The 25,247-nt window shown below is 42.5% G+C and overlaps 1 protein-coding gene and 1 long non-coding RNA gene across 4 annotated transcripts; one reads left to right on the forward strand and one right to left on the reverse strand.

Annotated features, from left to right (window-relative positions):
- Positions 1–2,040: 2,040 nt before the first annotated feature.
- On the reverse strand, positions 2,041–24,414 carry LOC127010074 (ras GTPase-activating protein-binding protein 2-like). Of its 3 annotated transcripts, none has more exons than XM_050883892.1 (11): positions 24,277–24,414; positions 14,928–15,037; positions 13,756–13,930; positions 12,155–12,277; positions 11,172–11,405; positions 10,733–10,879; positions 9,881–10,159; positions 9,323–9,551; positions 7,119–7,219; positions 6,486–6,629; positions 2,041–6,239 (listed from the first exon to the last, which is right to left on the reverse strand). In XM_050883892.1, exons 2-11 carry the CDS (start codon positions 15,020–15,022, stop codon positions 6,018–6,020), a joined length of 1,749 nt encoding a protein of 582 aa, XP_050739849.1. In that variant the 5' UTR covers positions 15,023–15,037; positions 24,277–24,414; the 3' UTR covers positions 2,041–6,017. The 3 variants fall into 3 exon arrangements, with proteins under 3 accessions (XP_050739849.1, XP_050739847.1, XP_050739848.1); XM_050883890.1 differs by having other exon boundaries at positions 9,881–10,162; XM_050883891.1 differs by lacking the exon at positions 24,277–24,414 and adding an exon at positions 18,350–18,460 and having other exon boundaries at positions 9,881–10,162.
- Positions 19,966–21,302, forward strand: LOC127010076 (uncharacterized). The gene is made up of 3 exons (XR_007762844.1): positions 19,966–20,894; positions 21,135–21,174; positions 21,255–21,302. It is a non-coding gene; the product is annotated as an uncharacterized LOC127010076 (long non-coding RNA).
- Positions 24,415–25,247: the final 833 nt, after the last annotated feature.

Below are 25,247 nucleotides of genomic sequence, written 5' to 3' on the forward strand. Positions count from 1 at the left end.
GCTATACCCAACCGTGAAAGATGTGTAGTTATGTGCAAGTGTGGTGTGGAGATAGTGAGCCAGTTGCTATCATCCCACATCCACAAAAAAACTTCTTATCATGAGTATTGAAGAGGTTGATAACGCACTTGTACCGAGACATAGTGCAAAGGGTACAAGATGGAGTAATTCACTTTTGAGGCGAATAATGATGGGTTACGAAGAGGGTGGTCAATGATGGATGCAAGATGAAGATGTGTGATGTGTTGTGAGATGGGTGTTAAGTATGAGAGCACTGTGGTGGGATAAGTTAGCCAATGTAGAAATAAATAAATACTGTCTGAGCCATGGAGGTAGAATATTGGTCTGAGCTTTTGAGGATGCTGGGAGATGAAAAAGTGTGTGATGAGGTGAGAGATAAGGTGTTAAGGATGAGGTTAATAGTATGATAGCACTGTGGTGGGATAAGTAAGATAATGTAGAAATAAATAAATAAATACGGTCTGAGCCATGGAGGTAGAATTGGTCTGAACTTTTGAGGATGCCGAGATGAAAAATTGTGATGTGGTGTTAAGTATGAGAGGTTACAAGCATGATAGCACTGTAGGGATAAGTAAAACAATGTAGAAATAAATAAATAAATACTGTCTGAGCCATGGAGGTAGAATTGGTCTGAGCTTTTGAGGATGCTGGGAGATGAAAGTGTGATGTGGTGTTAAGTATGAGAGGTTACAAGTATGATAGCACTGTGGTGGGATAAGTAAGACAATGTAGAAATAAATAAATAAATACTGTCTGAGCCATGGAGGTAGAATATTGGTCTGAGCTTTTGAGGATGCTGTGAGATGAAAGTGTGATGTGGTGTTAAGTATGAGAGGTTACAAGTATGATAGCACTGTGTTGGGATAAGTAAGATAATGTAGAAATAAATAAATACTGTCTGAGCCATGGAGGTACGATTGGTCTGAGCTTTTGAGGATGCTGGGAGATGAAAGTGTGATGTGGTGTTAAGTATGAGAGGTTACAAGTATGATAGCACTGTGGTGGGATAAGTAAGATAATGTAGAAATAAATAAATACTGTCTGAGCCATGGAGGTAGAATATTGGTCTGAGCTTATGAGGATGCTGTGAGATGAAAGTGTGATGTGGTGTTAAGTATGAGAGGTTACAAGTATGATAGCACTGTGGTGGGATGAGTAAGACAATGTAGAAAATAAATAAATACTGTGAGCCATGGAGGTAGAATATTGGTCTGAGCTTATGAGGATGCTGTGAGATGAAAGTGTGATGTGGTGTTAAGTATGAGAGGTTACAAGTATGATAGCACTGTGTTGGGATAAGTAAGACAATGTAGAAATAAATAAATACTGTCTGAGCCATGGAGGTAGAATATTGGTCTGAGCTTTTGAGGATGCTGGGAGATGAAAGTGTGATGTGGTGTTAAGTATGAGAGGTTACAAGTATGATAGCACTGTGGTGGGATAAGTAAGACAATGTAGAAAAGAAATAAATACTGTGAGCCATGGAGGTACGATTGGTCTGAACTTATGAGGATGCTGGGAGATGAAAGTGTGATGTGGTGTTAAGTATGAGAGGTTACAAGTATGAGAACACTGTGGTGGGATAAGTAAGACAATGTAGAAATAAATAAATAAATAAATACTGTCTGAGCCATGGAGGTAGAATTGGTCTGAACTTATGAGGATGCTGGGAGATGAAAGTGTGATGTGGTGTTAAGTATGAGAGGTTACAAGTATGATAGCACTGTAGGGATAAGTAAAACAATGTAGAAATAAATATATACTACCTGAGCCATGGAGGTAGAATATTGGTCTGAGCTTAAGAGGATGCTGCTATGTCATGGATGTAAGTCAAATATTAAGGGGCAGATGCTGATTGATGGATGGATTGGGTCATACCATCTTGGCTCTGGAAACCGAGTGCTGTCATACCCTACTGGAAGGTCCACTCTCTGCCATGGCGGTGAGAGCTTAGGGTTGATCCAGGAGTGTCTTGCCGTCGCTGGAGGGGCGGCCGCAGGGAGGACAGAGAGGCGGGGGTCAAAAGAGGCTTTATTCTCACTTTCGTCCTCCATCACAAAAAGATTGGGCCGGAGCTGCTGCTGCTGCCGCCGCACGGGCCATAAATACAGTGGTAGCAAAAAGCATTGGTATTCTCAGACATTACTGTTATTTATTATCATTATTATTAACATTATAAAGGATCAATCGACTGAAAACCTCACTACAACGGAAATTTCCAGGTGTGAAAACTCTTGTGTGAAAGTTTCCCGGAGTAACAAACAAACGACCGTATGACACGACTGCTACAATTTTTTTTTATTAATTATTACGATACGTCCCGGGGGCAGGGGGGCCGTTACTTCGCGCGTTCGCCACGGCGCTATTTGTGATGAGACTCCAGCTGATAAAAATGAACCTCGCGACGATCCTCCGTATTACTTAAAACGCAGCTGAGTGACGATTTACCGAAGTGGCGAGAGGCATGCGAAGTAACGGCGCGGGCTGCCCGGGACCCAGCGTACCAGCGTTATTACTGTTACGTGAGCTCAATTATCAGGCTGAGGTGTGTGTGTGTGTGTGTGTGTGTGTGTGTGTGTGTGTGTGTGTGTGTGTGTGTGTGTGTGTGTCGGGGTGAGGGGCGAGTGACGGGAGGAGGGAAAAAATTACTACAATGACCTGTGGGGAGCCGTGTCGACCCTGACCTTGACCTGACCTTGGAGATGGCTGCTGGCGACCCAACGGAGCCGCAGCCGGTACACGCACGTACACACGCAATATATTAGACGTACATGTTGCCGATCGACCCACCGCGCCTCCCCTGTCTCAGCTCACCGTAATGACCTAAACTAATATCACATTCTGCAAATCCAACGAACGTCGTGGTTTGGGGGCTGAAAGAAATCCTGTCGACAACACAACCAGGAACAAATACAAGAGCAGCGGCAATAATAAGTCGTAATAATAATAATAATAATAGTCGTAATAACAGGCATAGTAAAAATAGTATTAAGGCAAACGTAGCGTAATGGGAAACAAACACAAGACTTGGCGTACTATTCAATTAACGTAGTCGTACATTTGGTGCCATTCCTTTTTGTTAAACGTATTATCGTGTGTGTGTGGGTGTGTGTGCGTGTGTGTGTGTGTGTGTAAATCGGTGTATGCGTTTACCTGTGTGTGTGTATTTGTGACGAAAACAAAACGAGGGAGGGTGGAGAAAAAATAGTGTAATACTGCCGTAAGATATACTGCCGTGTGTTTACGTAAAAAGATATACGCGAATACGCAGAGGAGGTCGGTGGGTGGATGACGGATGGGTGGTGGTGGTGGGTGGATGCGTGTGTGCGGGCGTGGTGGGTGTGGCCACTGTCCGATGGAATGGAATGAAGAACCCCACTGGTGATAGGGGAGGAGGAGGAGGAGGAGGAGGAGGATGGGGAAGAGCGAAATAGTGAAGAAGAATGGGGATGAGAACACGAAAGATGACGAGATAGATTAATAGATAGATAATAGATTGAAATGGATAGGCCCTGCGCTATGTCCATATATGTCTAGGCACTGTGTGGGTATAATGTCGATAATGACGGAGGAGGAGGAAGGGGAGGTGGTGACAGTGATGGTATGGTGAGAATGGATTGGTGAGTGGGGATGATGGATATGGTGTGTGTGTACGTGTGTGTGTGTGTGTGCAGGGGATGGAAATATATAGATAGATAGATAGAGATAGAGAGAGAGAGCATAACCTTAACCGACAACTAACCAGCAAAACATAAATAAAAAAAGTCCGTTCCGTTGCGCTAGAAACCAACACAAAGTCAGACAAGATGTGACACTCCCCCCACAGCGGATGTCTCGTTCAAACGCATCCACTCTCGGTTTAGTTTACCCCGCTACGTAGTTACTTGCTTCGACATGACACGTGGTACTGGTGTGAGAGAAAACGACAGCACTTGGTGAGTTTGAACGGTAACTAAACAATACGTAGGTATATGCCATGCTGGTGAAATGGTTACATGCTTTCGTCTTCGAGTGACTGACTGACTATACGACTTGACGACTCGTGCAATCCATGTGGTGCGTTATTTTTTGTCGCATGTGACGAGAATTCTCACAAGGCCGATGTTTATTACGACAGCCTTAACTTGCTGCATGTGAGGGGGGGACACACCAGGCTATGTACTGGGGGCAGGAGTAAGGGACGCAGGGTATAGAGGAGGGGGGAATCGTATGAACGTATGGGGGTTATAAAAACGTTGCGGTGGGTGTGTAAAGAATACGAGGGAAGTAAAGGAGTTCACACGAGTAAGGCCACAGGGTATGGGGGTAAATGATCAGGTATGAGGGTACGAAAAAGTCAAAATCAGGCTTTATCAAAAATATAGACAGGCAGGATTGTAACAGCAAAAGGTATAAATGAAAGAGAAATTGGAGGTTATCAAAAATAGGGAAGGATTGTAAACAGTGATATACAAAAGGAAATTAGTTTATATGGGAGAGAGGGACACGGGATCAGGTTACGGGCATGGGTACAAGGGCACAGCTGCAGCCAACGACCACCGGCAATGCTATCAGCGACGTAATGCCCACACCACAGCGCAGGTACGGCCATACCCGGAGTTGTGTAGCGTAAAATGATGTAAAAAATAAACGTGACAAACAGGAAACTTGCGATACAGCCGTAGGAGTTTGTAAATGCTGCGTCTTCTCGGAGAGGGAAACTTAAAATGCACGGAGAAGAGAGGAGATGGAAAAGAGGGAATAGGAGACGGTTGGATAAATGGAACGAAAGGGGCGATGGATGACAAAGGAGGGAAGGACGAGCGAGGCGATGATGGTGACCCGACGGAGAGAGAAACGGGACAAGAACACGAATGATAATGATAAAACGCAATAATAAAAAAAATAATAATACGATCGGTTAATACGTTCCTCGCTTGAAACAGGAGAAAAAGAACAAAAAAAAGAACGATTACGACGGAGAACTAGACGTCTCGTGCGTAATGGCAATCCCGAACAAGTACAAATTCACGAAGAAAAATAATAATAATAATAATAATAATAATAATAATAATCAAAGTGAACGGGGAAGAAATAAAAACAGACTCGGCACAACTACGTAAAAAAAAAAAACTACATTATCGTCAATTTAGTTACGTTTTTTATTTCCCTTTTTTGTAATTTTTTTCCATCATTTTATCTTGTGTTTTAATTTTAAGCGCTCGGTCCGATAGAGACGGCGACATTATGGAGGGGATAGGAAGGAGAGGGGAGGAGAGGGGAAAGGAAGGGGAGGGAAGGGGAAGGCCAACTCATGACTAGTGGCCGAGCGTATTAGGGTGTAGGGAAGGGGAGGGAAGGGGAAGGCCAACTCATGACTAGTGGCCGAGCGTATTAGGGTGGAGGGAAGGGGAGGTAAGTTGCGGAGGGAAAAAGGGGGGTAGGGGGAGGAGGAGGAAGGGAAAATTTACTGCAGGTCCCAACTATCAATGACTACGGATGTGTTTGATAGATAGACTTACGCTTAATTATGAATGACAGTAGATGAGGTTATGCGAATGGAGACAGAAGATGAGAATATATAAAAATAAATGAGGAAGTGAGAGAGGGAGGGAGGAGGAGGGAAAGAGAGATAGAGAGAGAAACAAAACCATACAAAAGAAGCCACTTATTCCATACAGGTGAAGGAGTGTTTTAGTTTTTTTTTCTGTTCTTCTCTCAACGTGAATTAACTCTTTTAAACCGTTTTTTTAGTCTGTTTATTTATTATTTTTTTGTCTTCTTCTTCTTCGCCTTCTTCTTCCTTTCTTTCTTAACGTTATGTTCCATTCACTATCACTTTTTTTATTTATTTTTATCACCACCAACTTTCATCACCTCAAGCACCACTTTGTTGAGGCAACCCTCCGTGGGGGCGGGGCGGGCTGGGGCGGGGGCTGTGGGAGGGCCAGGGCGGGGCGGGCAAGGGAGCTGGGGCGAGGGCGGGGAAGTGGGACTTCTCGGGGCCTTGGATACCCTTAGCGGCGGGGTATAAAGCCGCCCCGTGGTCCGCCCCGGTTATTGTCGCGGTTGTACCCGGGTCGACTGCCACCCCGCCCCTGTAAGCCTCCCGGGGGCCCCTGTCGCAGGCCGCCCATGCCGCCCCGGCCGCTGTTGGGGCGCCCCATGCCGCCGTCCACACGCATGCGGGCCTTCTTCTCCTCCACGTTGAGGCGGTGCTCCCCGTTGAGGTGGATGGGCTGGAGGTGGAAGATGGGTTAGGTTAGGTTAGGTAAAGGTGGACATTGAAAATATGGGAAGGTAAAAAATAGATTAATATAGTCCTTATTTCTCCACTATGAAATATGATGGATAAAAAATTGTACCTTATTTTGCTACATTATAGTCAGATTATATGGTTAGTACATGAATAAAATTGTTCATAGGATAACATTTAATGATCTTTTTTTTCATTTTTCGTTTTTCTTTAGTCACTTAAAACTCACCCTGCTGTTAAGGACCCTGGTGACGGTGCTCTCCTCCTCGAAGGTGATGAAGCCAAAGTTGGGCACCTGACCCTTGGGACCTGTCTTGCCCTTGGCTGTGTTTATCCGCACGTCCATGATCTTGCCGAACTTGGAGAACTCAACCTGGTGTGGCACGGAGGCAGGAGGAGGAGGAATAGAAGGGCAGAGGAAAAGGATATGGAGAGAAGAGATGGAGTAAGGAGTAGAAGAGGAGGAGGAGGAGGAGAAAGAGATGGAGATAATATAGCAACATAAGATAGGAATTGAGAATGGTGGAGGAGGAATAACAGAATAAGGAATAAGAGGAAATGAGGACAAGGAATGAGAGAGAGAGAAATGAAATGAAGGGACGAAGAACGTGTAAGGGAGGTGGATAGGACGTAAGGGGAGGAGAGGGATGGGGGAGACAAAATAGATTAATACACTGAAGATGATAGAAAATACCACAAAAATACATATACAACCAAAACTTAAGCTTAAAAAAATAAATAAATAAATACACTATCCTTCCTTCATTACGGACCTAAAGCAACTACTTCTTATATGCATTACTGACTGAACGAGGGACAAACAAACTGACTGACTGGCTGGTTGACTGAATGATGCACTTACCTTGAGCTCCTCTTCCCCTGCAGTATGAGGCAGGTTCCCCACAAAGATCTGTTGGCTGTCAGGCACGAGTGGTCTTCTCTTCTCCTCTCCTCCCAGGCTGTCTGTTGGCCCAAAGCAAGATGGGGTTAACATGGTGATGGATAGGAACAACACCCCAAACAGTTGCTATAGGTCTTGACTCAGAAAATTCATGCTTCCTTACTAATGAGACCTTCCTTGCAACAAAGTGAGGTCATTTTTTGTTGATTTATACCAAAAAGGTGCCGTATTTAATGTGTTTGAAGATACCGTAAACTTAACCTAACCTAACAACCCCAAACAGTTACTACAGGTCTTGATTCAGAAAATTTATATAGTATGCTTCCTTACTAATGAGACTTTCTATATAACAAATTGAGGCCATTCTTTGTTGATTTATACCATAAGGTGCTGGCTATCATGTGTTTGAAGATACCCCAAACAGTTACCATTGGTCTTGACTCAGAAAATTCATATATACTTCCTTACTAATGAGACTTTCCATACAACAAAGTAAGGTCATTCTTTGTTGATTTATACCATAAGGTGCTGGCTATCATGTGTTTGAAGATACCCTAAACTTAACCAAACCTAACAAAACCCCAAACAGTTACCATTGGTCTTGACTCAGAAAATTCATATGTTTCCTCAATAATGAGACTTTCCATACAACAAAGTGAGGTCATTCTTTGTTGATTTATACCATAAGGTGCTGGCTATCATGTCTTTGAAGATACCCTAAACTTAGCCTAACAAAACCCAAAACAATCATTATAGGTCTTGACTCAGAAATTTCATATATGCTTCCTTACTATTGAGACTTTCTAAAAACAACAAAGTGAGGTCACTCTTTGTTGATTTATTCCAAAAGGTGCTGGCTGTCATGTGTTTGAAGATACCCCAAACTTAACCTAACAAAACCCAAAACAATCACTATAGGCCTTGACTCGGAAAAGTCATATATGCTTCCTTACTAATGAGACCTTCCATACAACAAAGTGAGGTCACTCTTTGTTGATTTATACCATAAGGTGCTGGCTATCATGTGTTTGAAGATACCCTAAACTTAACCTAACATAACCTAACAAAACCCAAAACAAGTACCATAGGTCTTGACTCAGAAACTTTATATATGCTTCCTTATTGATGAGACTTTCCATACAACAAAGTGAGGCTATTCTTTGTTGATTTATACCATAAGGTGCTGGCTATCATGTGTTTGAAGATACCCTAAACTTAACCTAACAAAACCCAAAACAATCATTATAGGTCTTGACTCAAAGTTCATATATGCTTCCTTACTAATGAGACTTTCCATGCAACAAAGTGAGGTCATTCTTTGTTGATTTATACCATAAGGTGCTGGCTATCATGTGTTTGAAGATACCCTAAACTTAACCTAACATAACCTACCAACCCCCAAAAAATATCACTATAGGTCTTAACTCAGAAAATTCATCTATGCTTCCTTACTAATGAGACTTTCCATACAACAAAGTGAGGTCATTCTTTGTTGATTTATTCCAAAAGGTGCTGGCTGTCATGTGTTTGAAGATACCCTAAACTTAACCTAACAAAACCCAAAACAATCACTATAGGTCTTGACTCAGAAAATTCATATATGCTTCCTTACTAATGAGACTTTCCATGCAACAAAGTGAGGTCATTCTTTGTTGATTTATACCATAAGGTGCTGGCTATCATGTGTTTGAAGATATCCTAAACTTAACCTAACATAACCTACCAACCCCCCAAAAATATCACTATAGGTCTTGACTCAGAAAATTCATCTATGCTTCCTTACTAATGAGACTTTCCATACAACAAAGTGAGGTCATTCTTTATCGATTTATACCATAAGGTGCTGGCTATCATGTGTTTGAAGATACCCTAAACTTAACCTAACAAAACCCCAAAGGTCTTAATTCAGAAAATTCATATATGCTTCCTTACTATTGAGACTTTCTATACAACAAAGTGAGGTCATTCTTTGTTGATTTATACCATAAGGTGCTGGCTATCATGTGTTTGAAGATACCCTAAACTTAACCTAACAAAACCCAAAACAGTCACTATAGGTCTTGACTCAGAAAATTCATATATGCTTCCTTACTAATGAGACTTTCCATACAACAAAGTGAGGTCATTCTATTTCCTTCTCATACCCCCCTCATCCCCACACTCACCCAGCTCAGAGTTGTCCTCACTGTTGGGCCTGTAAGGGCGGTCCCTGGGTGGCCCTCGCCCGCCCTGCAGGGTGCGTGGGTTGCGCTGGGTGAAGCCTCCCCCGCCGCCGGGCTGGGTGGGGGGCTGGCTTCCCATGCTGCCCATGCCCCCAGTGCCGCCAGGAGCCGGCGCCGTCGACGCTGCCGCCGCCGCCGTTGGTGGTGGCCGGCTGTTCATCTCTACGCGGTTCTGGGTGAAGGTTGACTACCATTACTACCACCAATACTACTACAACTACATTTACTACTGTTGCTTCTATTACCATGATGAAAAGACTACTCTACCATTACTATTACTATTGCAACGAGTACAAAAACTATTCAACTATTCCACAAAAATCTACCGCAACACTCCTACTACTACAACTATCTATACATATATTAAGTCCTCTTTCTCCGTTCAATATTCACCTAAGACAAATTTATCAACACGGTCTCTCTTTCTCCCTCAAACATACCACTGAAAAAAATAATAAAAATAAACCATACAGTCTCAGTCTCTCTCTCTGGGGTGCTCACCATGGCTGGGGCTGGGGTGGTGGGTGCAGGGGTGGCCGCTGGGGGCTGTGGCGTGACCTGGGGGACCGAGGTGGGTGCCGGGGGGAAGCCTCCGGAGCTCTTGAAAAGGTTGGCGTAGGTCTTGGGTTCGCTGGAGATGGGCTGCTGGACTGGGTCAGGCTGGGGAGGGTCTGGCTCTGGGGTCTCCTTTGGGGGGGCCGAGATGTCTTCCCAGGAGGACCCCTGTGCTTCACCCCCCCAGCTGTCTGAGGGGGGAACGCAGGACCATCCCTCGGGCTCCTGCTGGTGGGAAGAACATGAGGGTGTGACGGAAGGGATACTATGACAGACACGTTTGTTTAATCTACTCCTTTGGTTTGGAGAGACTATGAAAGGACTATTTGGCTATTTCAGGAGCATAAGAAAGGATTACTTGGCTATTTCGAGAGAGTGGGAAAGGACTATTTGGCTATTTAGAGAGAGTGGGAAAGAATGGTTTAATGCTCCTCAGATTAAGACTTTGTACACTGTAGGAACTTTGAAACTACTTAAAAATTGCCCCACTGCTTGGTATACAATTTAATCTTCCACTGTCTACTGTTCCACGTCCTCTGTCTTATATTTTATCCTCCACTTCCTCTTCCACTACCCTTAATTCCACTTCTCTTCCTCCTCCTCTTTCCTAGATACAAACACACCACTTATCCTCCTCCTATTCCACTACCCTTAATTCCACTTCTCCTCCTCTACCTCTTTCCTAGACACAAATACACCACTAGTCCTCCTCTTCCTCTTCCACTCCTCTTCCTCCTCCTCCTCTTTCCTAGACACAAACACACACTCCTCCTTCTCCTCTCCTGCCCCATCCTTTACCTTCTCCGGGGTTGGCGGGGTCTCCGGGGCAGGCTCGGTGACACTGGGGGCTGGGGGAGTGGGAGAGAGGGCCGGGGCGACGATGGGGGCGGTGGCGGCTGTAGGGGCGGAGGCTCCCGGGGCGGCGGGCACCACCACGGGAGTCACCTGCAATGAGAAGCACACAGGTGAGTATTAACGAGTTCTACAGGTAAGGAGAGGCTTGAAAGGTATACATGAGGGTTTTACAAGTATACATAGGCCTTTCCAGGTATATTTACAGGGTTTTAACAGGCAAACACTTAGGATCAAATCATTAAACACAAAGAAATATAAAAAAAATAGCTAAATAAAACAATTCAAGGTGAGATGCATATATAAAAACTTTCCTTAGATGCTTATAACTCAAATCTCCATGTATACTTTTCACACACATACACACACACGCGCACATACTTACAGGGACAGGGGTGGGGGGGACCTGTGGGGTTGCGGGGGCCGGTGCTGGGGCAGGAACAGCCGGGGCGGGGGGTGTGGCCTCAGGCTCAGGGGGGTGAGGGGTGCCGTTGAGGGTGGTGACGGCGGGGGTGGTGGAGGGGGCGGGGGTGGTGAAGCCCTGGGTGGGGAGGGGCGGCTCCAGCTCCTCCTCCCCCTCGCTGCCACCCTCTTCCCCCCCCTCCTCGTCACTGAACACCTGTGCGCACAAAATTAGTTAGTGTTGCCATTATACAGAGAAGGTGGACATTTTATTTTACAAGGACACAGGTAAAGAAAGAAAAGAAATAATAAAAATCCTGACCACTCCTGAGAATAATTAGTAAAAGTAGCAGAGACAAAACCACGATAAAAGTCGGCAAAAATTATCCTCCTGAGATGAAACTATATGACCAAGTGATTAATGGTAGTTCAAAATATATACACAGCTTAGATTTCTCTTTTTTTCTCTCTTTTTCTCACCCACACACAACCTTGTCCTCCACCCCCTTACACTCAATCCCCCCCGCCTTTTTTTTTTGCATTCTTTAAAGCCCCAACCCTTTCCTTCCTTCCCCTACACAACTACCCCCTTACACTCAATCCCCCTGCCTTTTTTTTTGCATTCTTTAAAGCCCCAACCCTTTCCTTCCTTCCCCTACACAACCACCCCCTTACACTCAATCCCCCTCCTTTTTTTGCATTCTTTAAAGCCCCAACCCTTTCCTTCCTTCCCCTACACAACCACCCCCTTACACTCAATCCCCCTTCATTTTTCTTACATTCTTCAGAGCCCCAACCCTTTCCTTCCTTCCCCTACACAACTACCCCCTCTTTTTTCCACTTCCTCCTCTCCCTTCCTTCCCTTCCCTATCCTATCCCCACTTTCCGTCCCTTCCCGGCACATCCGATCACCTTCCTTCCTTCGCCCCTACACACCCACACCCGTCCCCAGCCCCCCCCACGCACCTCGTCCTGGTAGCGGAAGATGTCGTTGTGCACGTAGTACTTCTTGGGGGTCTGTGGGGCCAGCACGAAGGTCTGCATGAAGCGCCGCATCGGATTGCCGTTGTTAGACAGTTCACCGGTCACCTGCGACAAGGGGGGAAGGAGACAGTGAGTGGAGGAAACAGCGTATGAGTCTTTTTCTCTTTTCCTTTCTTTCTTTTTTATTTTTTCAAAGGAAGTAAAGGCACACAAAAAACACAGGAAAAAATGTCTAAAAGCTACAATGATCTTTCTCTCTCTTATGGGATAAATTGATGGATGAAAAAAGTTAGAAGTTGTGATCATTTTTTGTGTCGGTATTAACTGGGATAAATGAAGATCTCTCTCTCTCTTTCTCTCTCTTGTCTGGATGAATAAAGAGATGGATGAAAAACAAGTTAGAAGCTGTTGTAGGTTTTTGAGTTGGTAATTATTGAGATAAATGAAGATTCTCTCTCTCTCCCTCTCTCTTGTCTGGATGAATAAAGAGATGGATAAAAAACAAGTTAGATGCTGTTGTCCATTTTTGAGATGGTACTAAACTAACTAAGATAAATAAAGCCATCTCTCTCTCTCTCCCTCTCCCTCTCCCTCTCTTTCTCTCTCTCTCTCTCTTGCCTGGATGAATAAAGAGATGGATGAAAAACAAGTTAGATGCTGTTGTCCGTTTTTGAGATGGTATTAAACTAACTAAATAAATAAATAAACTAAATAAAGGCATCTCTCTCTCTCTCTCTCTCTCTCTCTCTCTCTCTCTCTCTCTCTCTCTTGCCTGGATGAATAAAGAGATGGAAAAAAAACAAGTTAGATGCTGTTGTCCGTTTTTGAGATGGTATTAAACTAACTAAGATAAATAAAGGCATCTCTCTCTCTCTCTCTCTCTCTCTCTCTCTCTCTTGCCTGGATGAATAAAGAGAGGGATAAAAAACAAGTTAGATGCTGTTGTCCGTTTTTGAGATGGTATTAAACTAACTAAGATAAATAAAGGCATCTCTCTCTCTCTCTCTCTCTCTCTCTCTCTCTCTCTCTCTCTCTCTCTCTCTGGCCTGGATGAATAAAGAGATGTATAAAAAACAAGTTAGATGCTGTTGTCCGTTTTTGAGATGGTATTAAACTAACTAAGATAAATAAAGCCATCTCTCTCTCTCTCTCTCTCTCTCTCTCTCTCTCTCTCTCTCTCTCTCTCTCTCTCTCTCTCTCTCTCTCGCCTGGATGAATAGAGATGGATAAAAAACAAGTTAGATGCTGTTGTCCATTTTTGAGATGGTATTAAACTAACTAAATAAATAAATAAACTAAATAAAGGCATCTCTCTCTCTCTCTCTCTCTCTCTCTCTCTCTCTCTCTTGCCTGGATGAATAAAGAGAGGGATAAAAAACAAGTTAGATGCTGTTGTCCGTTTTTGAGATGGTATTAAACTAAGATAAATAAAGCCATCTCTCTCTCTCTCTCTCTCTCTCTCTCTCGCCTGGATGAATAAAGAGATGGACAAGTTGGATGCTGTTGTCCGTTTTTGAGATGGTATTAAACTAACTAAGATAAATAAAGCCATCTCTCTCTCTCTCTCTCTCTCTGTCTCTCACCTGGATGACCACGCCGTCGCCCAGCGTGGCTTGGGCGTCCACCATGCGGATCTTGGCATGGCAGTCGCGGAAGTTGAGTCCCATGATGACCTTGTGGATGTCCGCTTGGCCCACGATTGGCTCGCTCATGGACGTGTGGCCCCCATGCATGAACGATGAGTTGTGACTGAAGAAACTGGGATGGGAGGAGAAGTTTGGTTACTGTGATGGTATTTAGTTGAGTTAGGTTAGGTTAGTGATGGTATAACTGGGCACGGTTAGGTTAGGTTACCTTTGGGGAGTTGGATTGGGTTAGTTATTATAAGATGGGTTTCCTAAGTTAGATTTTTTTTGGGGGGGGCAGAGGGGGATTGTGGCAGGGAAAAAAGTGCTGGTTAGAAGACTTTGGTTAGGTTACTATATGTCAGATTAGTGTGTCCCTCTAAGCATACTAGTGTTTCAAGTGTTTCCTCTGCACTTCATCTCTGTCATACACAATTCTTCAACTTTTCTCTACTCCTCCCTAACTTTAATCTCCATCCTTTCCCTGCATTCTCTCCTCTAACACCACTTTTCTCTACTCCTCCCTAACTTTAATCTCCATCCTTTCCCTGCATTCTCTCCTCTAACACCACTTTTCTTACTCCCTTTCCATTCTCTCTAACACTAATATCACTTCCCTTCCTTTCCCTACTTTCACAGTTTCCCATTTCCTCCTTGTCCCTTACCAAACCCCACACCATTTGTCCTTTCTTTTCCCTAATATTACTTTCTCTTCCCCTGCCTTCCTTTTCTTCTCTTCTTTTTCTATACGTCCTAATGTTACTTCCCTTCCTGTCCCTTCCTCCCCTCACACCTCCTTCACCCCAATCCCATTTTTACCCTCACCAAACCCCACACCACCTTTTCCTCCCTTTCTTTTCCTTTCCAATACGTTCTAACATTATTTCCCATCCTGTTCCTTCCTTCACCCACACCTCCTTCACCCCAATCCCTTTTTTTCCCTCACCAAACCCCACACCACCTTTTCCTCCCTGGTAGCCCTTTCCTTCCTTTCTTTTCCTTTCCTATACATCCTAATATTGCTTCCCATCCTGTCCCTTCCTTCGCCCACACCTCCTTTTTTTCCCTCACCAAACCCCACACCACCTTTTCCTCTGCCTCTTCCCCCTTCCCCCCTCTCGCTCACTCACCGGTGGAGGTGCAGGGGGGCCTTGTTGAGCACCGTGTAGTACTGGCGCACAAACTCAAGGCCAACGCACTGCGGGGTTGGGGTTTCCATGACCATCCTCTGTCGTGACTCCTGGAACGGAACAACACATGGCTTTAGACCCTTGTTGGAGACGCTGTGTATTTGTATGTATAAAGTAGTGAACATAAGAACATAGAGAGTCTGCAAGAGGCGTAATAGTAGTTAGGATAGTTGTATAGCAGTAGTTAGTAGAGTATTTTGTAAAGTAGTTTCCTGGCTTTAGACACTTGTTGGAGAGACGCTGTGTATTTGTATGTATAAGGTAGTGGTAATAGTAGTTAGGATAGTTGTATAGCAGTAGTTAGTATAGTATTTTGTAAAGGAGTTTAGTATAATGTGAATGTTAAGTTTAGTGGTATGTCTGACAGTCTTTATGTATTAATCCAATTGGTTCTCATCTCAGGAATAAGAAAGTAAAGAAGGAAAAAGCTCTGAAAATTGAGAACGATGAAAATGAAAGTAAAAATATGGATGTAGAGATATGCTGGAGAGAAAGTGTGTGTGTGTGTGTATTTACCTAGTTGTGTGTGTGTGTGTGTGTGTGTATTTGCCTAGTTGTGTATGTGTGTGTGTGTGTGTATTTACCTAGTTGTGTATGTGTGTGTGTGTGTGTGTGTGTGTGTATTTACCTAGTTGTGTGTGTGTGTGTGTGTGTGTGTGTGTGTGTGTGTATTTACCTAGTTGTGTATGTGTGTGTGTGTGTGTATTTACCTAGTTGTGTGTGTGTGTGTGTGTGTGTATTTACCTAGTTGTGTGTGTGTGTGTGTGTATTTACCTAGTTGTGTGTGTGTGTGTGTGTGTGTGTGTGTGTGTGTATTTACCTAGTTGTGTATGTGTGTGTGTGTGTATGTGTGTGTGTGTGTGTGTGTGTGGTGACATGCTTAACACAACACAGTAATAGCTTGAAGGACAACATGATTGCTCTTTATATCAACACCATCATCATCATTCTCATCACCCTGTTGCTTTGTGTATATATTCAAACAATCCTAGACTTGATAATTAAGAAGTGATTGTTATTATCATTACTATATATGAGTACTATTATGTGTGCCTATTCTTTAAGTTTTTATGATGTTAAGTTTATGTAAGACCTTTAGCCATGATTAAAACACAGAATTAACACACATACTCAATTATTAACAAGTGATTCCTATTATCATTACTATATATGAGTACTATTAAGTTACTATGTCAATTCTTTAAGTTTTATGATGTTAAGTTTATGTAAGACCTTTAGCCATAACTACAACAGAATTTACACATACTTAACTCCTATATCTAAGTTAATGACACAGGAAGATTATAATTGAATGTACACTCACGCTATGAAGTGTTGAGACAGTTTGCAATGACTAGTTCAAATAATCCATAATATCATTCAAAGGGAAGGGATGTTTAGAAGTGATTTCGTTATAGATACACAAAATGTCGCCAGCCTACCATCCGTGTCCAAAAGATTATGAAAACTGTGTCAATACTTCTTAGCGCGACTGTACAAGTTACCCATCTAGAGCATTGGTGGTGAGTCAATGAATCTGTGCAGCGTCACACACCGCGCACATGAGACACAGAGGAAGGAGTTACCAGCACACATACACGCACACACGCACACATGACAGGTACTCAGGCGTGATCATGGTCTCTCTCTTTATCTCTTTCTTGCTGTCTCATACAACAAACACACACACAGCCACCTCCTCCTCCTCTTCTTCTTCTTCCTCCTTATCTATATAGTTCTCCTTCCTTCTACAATGCACTTTTCATATCTCTCTCTCTCTCTCTCTCTCTCTCTCTCTCTCTCTCATACATACAACCTCCTCCTCTTCTTCTTCTTCCTTATCTATAGAGTTTTCCTTCCTTCTACAATGCTCTTCTCTCTCTCTCTCTCTCTCTCTCTCTCTCTCTCTCTCTCTCTCTCTCTCTCTCTCTCATACATACAACCTCCTCCTCTTCCTTCTCTTCCTCTTCTTAATCAATACATATCTCATTTTCTTCTTCTATAACAATTTCTTCCTCTCTCTCTCTCTCTCTCTCTCGTACACACACACACACACATCCTCCTCCTCCTCTTCCTTATCTATGTGGTTCTCTCTCTCTTCCTCTTCCTCCTCTATCACATTCTTTATCTCCCTTGTATCCACTGTTCGTATACTCCACCTCCACCATCACTACCACACAAATATCACCACACACCACCACATCACCACTCCCTATTCTTATACACCAATTCCGACACCACCACCACAGTACCAAACCACAACTTATTTATTTCTACCACCACCACCACTATTCGCCCCCCCCCCACACAAATACACATCTTAATCCTCGCCTATCCCCCCTACCACTTCCATACCACTACCACACAAAGACTCACCCCCCCACACTGTACCACCACACAAATACACATCTTAATCCTCGCCTATCCCCCCTACCACTTCCATACCACACTGCACAACCAACACTACCAAAATCGCTTATCTATACTACCACACGCAACCATAAACCACCACAACAACCGATACCATTCAAGGAACTTACCGATATCTGCCTGTGGACTTAAATTTAAAACCCACATTTCTTTTAATTTCGACCTGTGTACGATATAGTTTTTATCATAGCTTTTATGTTGTTCGATAAGTTGCAGACCCATACTGACCCCTTAAAGGATTCCTATTTCTTTTACTTTCAAACTGTCTACTAAAATGATTCTTGACCCGGTATCTGCTGTGGGGATTATGTTTCTTAAAGGTCCTTCCCTCTAAGCGAGAATAATGAGAAATAATCATCACTCACGCAAACCATTTTATAATATATATCAACGCATTTGTGATCAGTTAATCCATCATCTATTTTGGGGGGGTTTATATCATGGCGAAAATTTGGCCTGTCGCTGGTACACGGTAAAGCCACAAATTTGGCCTGTCGCTGGTACACGGTAAAGCCTCAAATTTGGCCTGTCGCTGGTACACGGTAAAGCCACAAATTTGGCCCGTCGCTGGTACACGGTAAAGCCACAAATTTCGCCCGTCGCTGGTACACGGTAAAGCCACAAATTTGGCCCGTCGCTGGTACACGGTAAAGCCACAAATTTGGCCCGTCACTGGTACACGGTAAAGCCACAAATTTGGCCCGTCACTGGTACACGGTAAAGCCACAAATTTGGCCCGTCGCTGGTACACGGTAAAGCCACAAATTTGGCCCGTCGCTGGTACCGGGTTAAGCTATTTACATCTGTTCTATCTGTTGCAGGAATAAACCCAGTGTTGTGTAGAGCCAGTTTCTTTGTTCCAGAGTGACACAAGGAAGGGAAAACTCGTAATATCGCCACATCAACAACACAAACACAAGCCCACACCTTACCTGTTAAACCCAGTGTTGTGTAATGAGTCTCCTCGCTCTGGGGTCTCTATTCAAGCTTGCTAATCACACTCTAAGCTACAGTCATATGCCACCTGATATCTGATGCCCCGTGATTTGCCTCGCTAAAATTATCAATGACACGGCCCTCCCTATCTGATTACAGCTGCCACCTGCCCTCTTTCTCGCCCACACCTAAGCTCTTGCTATGGACTGTGGTGATTCATAGCTTCCAGGATAAGGAGTGGAAATATTAGTGAGTTTTTCTGGTGTGGTGATATTATATGTAGATGAGTTCCTGTTCTGCCCAAGTCTGTCTTTTTTTCCGCTTCTAATCTCTCATTCTCTTTCTGTTTGTCCGTTTCTCTCTTCCTGACTGAGTGGAAATATTAATGGTTTTTTGGGGGGGTAGTGAAGTGCAATGTTGGGTTCCGGTTTTGTCCTAGTCTGTATCTCTTTTTCTGCTTCTATTTCAACTCATTGCCTGTCTATTTCTCTATTTCTATCATGCACCATCAACTGTTTCTCTCTTTCAAACATGCTCTCTCTCTCTCTCTCTCTCTCTCTCTCTCTCTCTCTTTCATTCCCCAATCTATCTTGTCTGTCTGTCTTCCTCTCTCTCTCTACTTCCATCAATCCCAATCACATGCCTCTGTCTTTCTATCTTCCTAAAATGCTCCACTCCATCCCTCTCTGCTCCTATAACATCCCTTTCCGTCTCCAATTCACCTCACACACTAATTTCTACCTCTCTCTCTCTCTCCTTCAATCCCTATCGCATGCCTCTCTCTATCCAGCTACCACACCCCTATCTGTCTTTTCTCTCCTCCAATTATACCCTATCCCAATCTATCTCTCTACCTCCGCACCCAAATCTCTAACCTAAACTAACCTATCCATTTCTTTCTACAACAATCTCCATCTCTTCCCTTTTTACCAGGCCCTATTTCCTATTTATCCATCCTCGCCCTTCCAGAGTCATTCGTCCGTAAGAGTCCCTCAAAACAATGCAAGGAGGGATCAATGTGCCAGTGTGTGTGGCTCAGGGGAGGCAGTGACATCATATTCCTTGTTGCAGGCTGCCAAGTTATGCAAGACTCAAGGTCACATGTCAAAATAATGTCAGAGTACCTGGATGTGTCAGTGAATTCAGTGATGCCGTTCTGAATACTAAGGTGCCAATACAGAAAGGGATTTGTGGGTAGGCTGATGGCACTGATCCAAGGACTGCAACAGCTTGTCATCGGTAGAAAAGTAGAAGCAAATTATTTAAATGGACACCCTACAATGACACACACACACACACACACACACACACATAACTATACCAAACATTACATCACATTACGAAAAATTTACTGAAGAACAAATAAATAAAACCCTTGAATGACACACACACACACACACACACACACACACACAGACATAACTATACCAAACATTACATCACATTACAAAAAATTTACTTAAGAACAAATAAATAAAACCCTTGAATGACACACACACACACACACACACACACACACAGACATAACTATACCAAACGTTACATCACATTACGAAAAATTTACTTAAGAACAAATAAATAAAACCCTTGAATGACACACACACACACACACACACACACACACACAGACATAACTATACCAAACATTACATCACATTACAAAAAATTTACTTAAGAACAAATAAATAAAACCCTTGAATGACACACACACACACACACACACACACACACACAGACATAACTATACCAAACGTTACATCACATTACGAAAAATTCAATTAACAACAAATAAATCAAATAAAATCACCAAAAATCGAGTCTGGCAGCTTACTTACGAGGGTGACAACGTAACAATAACAACTTCATGAACAGAGAGTTACATCACACTACGAAAAATTCAATTAACAACATATGCATAAAATTAAATCAACGAAAATCGAGTCTGGAAGATTAATTACAAGGGTGACAATGTGACAATGACTGAACTTCATGAACGGAGGGTTTAATCTTGCCGGCCCGTCCCTGCTTCTAGGTATTTCCCTATCAAGCACCAACATCCCTTCCCACGGCAATCCCTCGCCTAATCCCTCTTATCAGCTCCCTCCTCCTTGGTACCTTAAACTCTTTTCTTTAATCACAGCTCTTCTTTGTATCCTTAACCTTTTTCCTCTCCGCTGTTATCCATTAAAAGGAATCTAAACTAACATAGAGGATAGTCAGTTTCATTCATTACAGAAGCGGACTCGTGGAAAGTAAAACTATGATATTAATAGAAGGAAATGATGTGAGATGTAACGTAATGAAATTGGATACGAATGCGAAGAATAATAGTTTTAATTCACGAAACTAAACTTGTCGGAGATAAAATGATGATGATAAGTTGTAATGATAATGAAATATATGCTGAGGTTATTGATGAGATCTAATATTGATGACTGTTGATGAGGTTTCAGGCCCTGCTCCGCCACTGATGCAGCGCTCTCGAGGGCCGTCAACAATTAAAACGTTAGCCTCAACAATAATAAGGAAATAAATGCTGAGGTTATTGATAAGATGTAATGAAAATGAAATAAATGCTGAGGTTATTGATAAGATGTAATGAAAATAAAATAAATGCTGAAGTTATTGATAAGATGTAATGAAAATAAAATAAATGCTGAGGTTATTAATAAGATGTAATGAAAATGAAATAAATGCTGAGGTTATTGATAAGATGTAATGAAAATGAAATAAATGCTGAGGTTATTGATAAGATGTAATGAAAATAAAATAAATGCTGAGGTTATTGATAAGATGTAATGAAAATAAAATAAATGCTGAGGTTATTAATAAGATGTAATGAAAATGAAATAAATGCTGAGGTTATTAATAAGATGTAATGAAAATGAAATAAATGCTGAGGTTATTAATAAGATGTAATAAAAATGAAATAAATGCTGAGGTTATTGATAAGATGTAATGAAAATGAAATAAATGCTGAGGTTATTAATAAGATGTAATGAAAATGAAATAAATGCTGAGGTTATTAATAAGATGTAATGAAAATGAAATAAATGCTGAGGTTATTAATAAGATGTAATAAAAATGAAATAAATGCTGAGGTTATTGATAAGATGTAATGAAAATGAAATAAATGCTGAGGTTATTAATAAGATGTAATAAAAATGAAATAAATGCTGAGGTTATTGATAAGATGTAATGAAAATGAAATAAATGCTGAGGTTATTGATAAGATGTAGTGAAAATAAAATAAATGCTGAGGTTATTAATAAGATATAATAATAATGAAATAAATGCTGAGGTTATTAATGAGATGTAATAAAAATGAAATAAATGCTGAGGTTATTGATAAGATGTAATGAAAATGAAATAAATGCTGAGGTTATTAATAAGATGTAATAAAAATGAAATAAATGCTGAGGTTATTAATAAGATGTAATAAAAATGAAATAAATGCTGAGGTTATTAATAAGATGTAACAAAAATGAAATAAATGCTGAGGTTATTAATAAGATGTAATGAAAATGAAATAAATGCTGAGGTTATTAATAAGATGTAATAAAAATGAAATAAATGCTGAAGTTATTGCAAGGACACGAAAGCTTAAATAATAGAATAACCCGTTTAAATCATAAGAAAACTAACTCATAGAAAAATAAGATAGAGAAAATCATAACAAAACTAACTCATAGAAAAGTGAGGTAGAGAAAGTTAAGTAGAGTGTGTTAAATAAAATAAAGTGATGTTAGAGCAAGGAAAAAGCTAAAATAATATGCAGAATAATCCGTTTAAATCATAAGAAAGCTAACGCAGAAAAATAAGATAGAGAAAATCATAACAAAACTAACTCGTGGAAAAGTGAGGTAGAGAAAAGTTAAGTAGAGTGTGTTAAATAAAATAATGTGAAGTTTAGTGCAATGAAACAAAAGCTTAACTAATACACAGAATACTCCGTTTAAATCATAAGAAAACTAACTCATAGAAAAATGAGGTAAAGAAAAGCCAAGTAGAATATTTTAAATAATGTGGTTTGTGCAATGAAACATAAGCATGAATAACCTTGTCGGCTCTTCACTAACACCTCCGACATTTGCCGTACAAGCACTCGGAAAGGCCGGGCGGGAACACATCAACAGACCCAGCCTTAGCCTTTCCTCGGGGCAGCACGGCACCATTGTTACGACCCTTTTTTTTTTACAACAGACAGCTCAAGGGGAACAATAAGAGTAGAAGAAAAATAAGCCCGCTACTTGCCGCTCCCAACCGCGCACACGCTTCCCTCAACACACACACACACACACGCGCACACACACACTCTCGCTCTCACGGTACGCAAACACTCGGATATATGTTATGATTACTACTTAAAATATTAAATAAATACCACTTAAAATAATAATTACTATTTAAAATGGTTAATTGGGGAACCTAACCTAACCTATGTGCTCTTGTTTAATTAAAGAAAAAAAAAGGAAGATGCTGGGGTTTAAAAGATGGTGTGTGTGTGTGTGTGTGTGTGTGTGTGTGTGTGATCATTAGAAGAGGAGGAGAAGAAGGAGGAGGAGGAGGAGGAGGAGGAGGAGGAGGATGGAAGGGAAATAGGAAAAAATGGGAGGAAATGGAGCGAAGGAAACTAAAAAAAAAAAAAAATGCAGGAGAGGATAAAAAGCAGAAGGAAGATCACCTGTTTCTTTGTTCTCTCTCTCTCTCTCTCTCTCTCTCTCTCTCTCTCTCTCTCTCAAAACAAAGAAAGGAAAGAAAAACAAGATTAAGAACATAAAGCCAAAATCACTCCCTGCCTTATCTACTCTCTCTCTCTCTCTCTCTCTCTACGAATGAAAGGAAAAACAGGAGACAGGAATAAACAGGAAGGAAAGGGAGCCGCAATAAGTGATAAGATAACACACACACACACACACAAGAATACCAAACTCATACACGTACACAGCCACACACACATACTTGACCAACACACACACACACACACACACACGCACACAGTTTTTATCTCTCCACACACACACACGCACGCACGCACAAACACGCCATTGTACTTTTTCCACCCGGTTCAAGACACGTTCAGATCGCGTATCCCCCCCCCCCCTCTCCATCTCCTCCTCCCCCACCCCTACCCCCCCAAGGCCTAGGGCAAGGTCAAACGGGGTCAAAAAGATGCTGGAGTCACTTAAAACAAGACTGTGACCTCGTGTGATGAAACTGGACCGGATTCTGGGAGTGATAAGGGGCTATTGCATTGCTCACCCCTGTTATAATGCCTTCTAGCTGCCCATATCCCCGTTTCCCAAGCCCATACCCAGGGTGGAAATGTGGGTATGGGTGTGAGGGACCCGCACCCATACCCTCGTTGCCGGGAAAAATCGGGAAATGGGGAAAATTGGGAAATACTTGACAAAGACCACGAGAATTTGACCCCATCCTCGGCGCTCTCCCCTATTCTTTTACCTCTGGCAGCCCATTTACCCATTTCCCGGACCCATACCCAGGCTAGATATGTGGGTATGGGTGTGAGGTACCCGCACCCATACCCTCGAGGCTGAGAACAATCGGAAATTGGCAAAAAATCTGAAAATAGTTGACAAAGACCACGAGAATTTGCCCACATCCTCGGCACTCTCCCCTATTCTTTTGCCTCTAGCCGCCCATTTACCCATTTCCCGGACCCATACCCAGGCTAGATATGTGGGTATGGGTGTGAGGTACCCGCACCCATACCCTCGAGGCTGAGAAAAATGGGAAAATAGTAAAAAATCGGAAAATAATTGACAAAGAGCACGCGACTCGGCCCTCTCCCTCGGCCCTGTCCCCGCTCACACCGGCCACTTGTTCCGCCTCCTGCGCCCACACTTCGACTCCCGCGGGCGTAATTTCTATATGGATACGTGGCTGCGGGTCTTAACTTTACCTTTGCACTGGTAGAGGCGAGGTGGGCGGTGTGTGGAGGCGCTGGAGGAGGGTTTTCGGCGGGGTGGCGTGCTCGGTAGGCCGCTGAGGGCGTAATGGCGGCTGCCGCGCGTCTCGGCCCCAAAATGCCACCACGCGGTCTGCGGCCTGGCGCGTTTTGGGGCCGAGACTCACGGACCCCGCGGGCTTTTTAAATAGGGCTTTTCTACGGTCATGTCAATGGAGGGGGTAGATAGTCACTAGATAGTATATATAATGTGTACTAAAGGGTAGAGAGTGTAAAGAGTACAGTGGGAAGTGTATTTTACGTTATATTTTACTGTCCAACTTCCTTATGCAAGAGTTGAATGGGGTTTTCAGGCGGTCATCATACTGGAGGGGGTAGATAATGTGTTTTTAGTGTGTTAAGGGATGAAAAGATTGAAGAGAAGGAGTTGGAAGTATATCTGGCCTTCACTGATGCAGGAAAGGAGTATCAATTAAGGGACTGTCCAACTTCCTTATGCAAGAGTTGAATGGGGCTTTTTAAGATGTCATAGGTGGATAGTATGTTTAAAGTGTATTACATAACTGAGAGAATGAAGGAAATAGATTAAAAGAACATCTGGCTTTTGGAGGCTGAGATACACAGACGGAGCGAGCTTTTTGAATAGGGCTTTTTAGGCGGTCATGTGATTATAGGGGCTGGATGGTATATTTATGGTGTGTTAAGATATATAAAGAACGAAGAGATCATGTTGAGAGGTGTCTTGCTCTCATTGATGTAGAGAAAGCATATGATAAAGGGCTGTCCAACTTCCTTATGCAAAAGTTGAGGATCTTTTTTAATTGGTCTTTTCTACGGTCATAACAGGGTAAAGAGGGTACATGACATATATATTGTGTACTAAGGGATAGAGAGTGGGAAAGGAATAGTGGGATATATATTTTGCTTCATTTTTTTACTGTCCAACTTCCTAATGCAAGAGTTGA

Source organism: Eriocheir sinensis, chromosome 42, assembly GCF_024679095.1.
Source record: "Eriocheir sinensis breed Jianghai 21 chromosome 42, ASM2467909v1, whole genome shotgun sequence".
Taxonomy (NCBI): Eukaryota; Metazoa; Arthropoda; class Malacostraca; order Decapoda; family Varunidae; genus Eriocheir; species Eriocheir sinensis.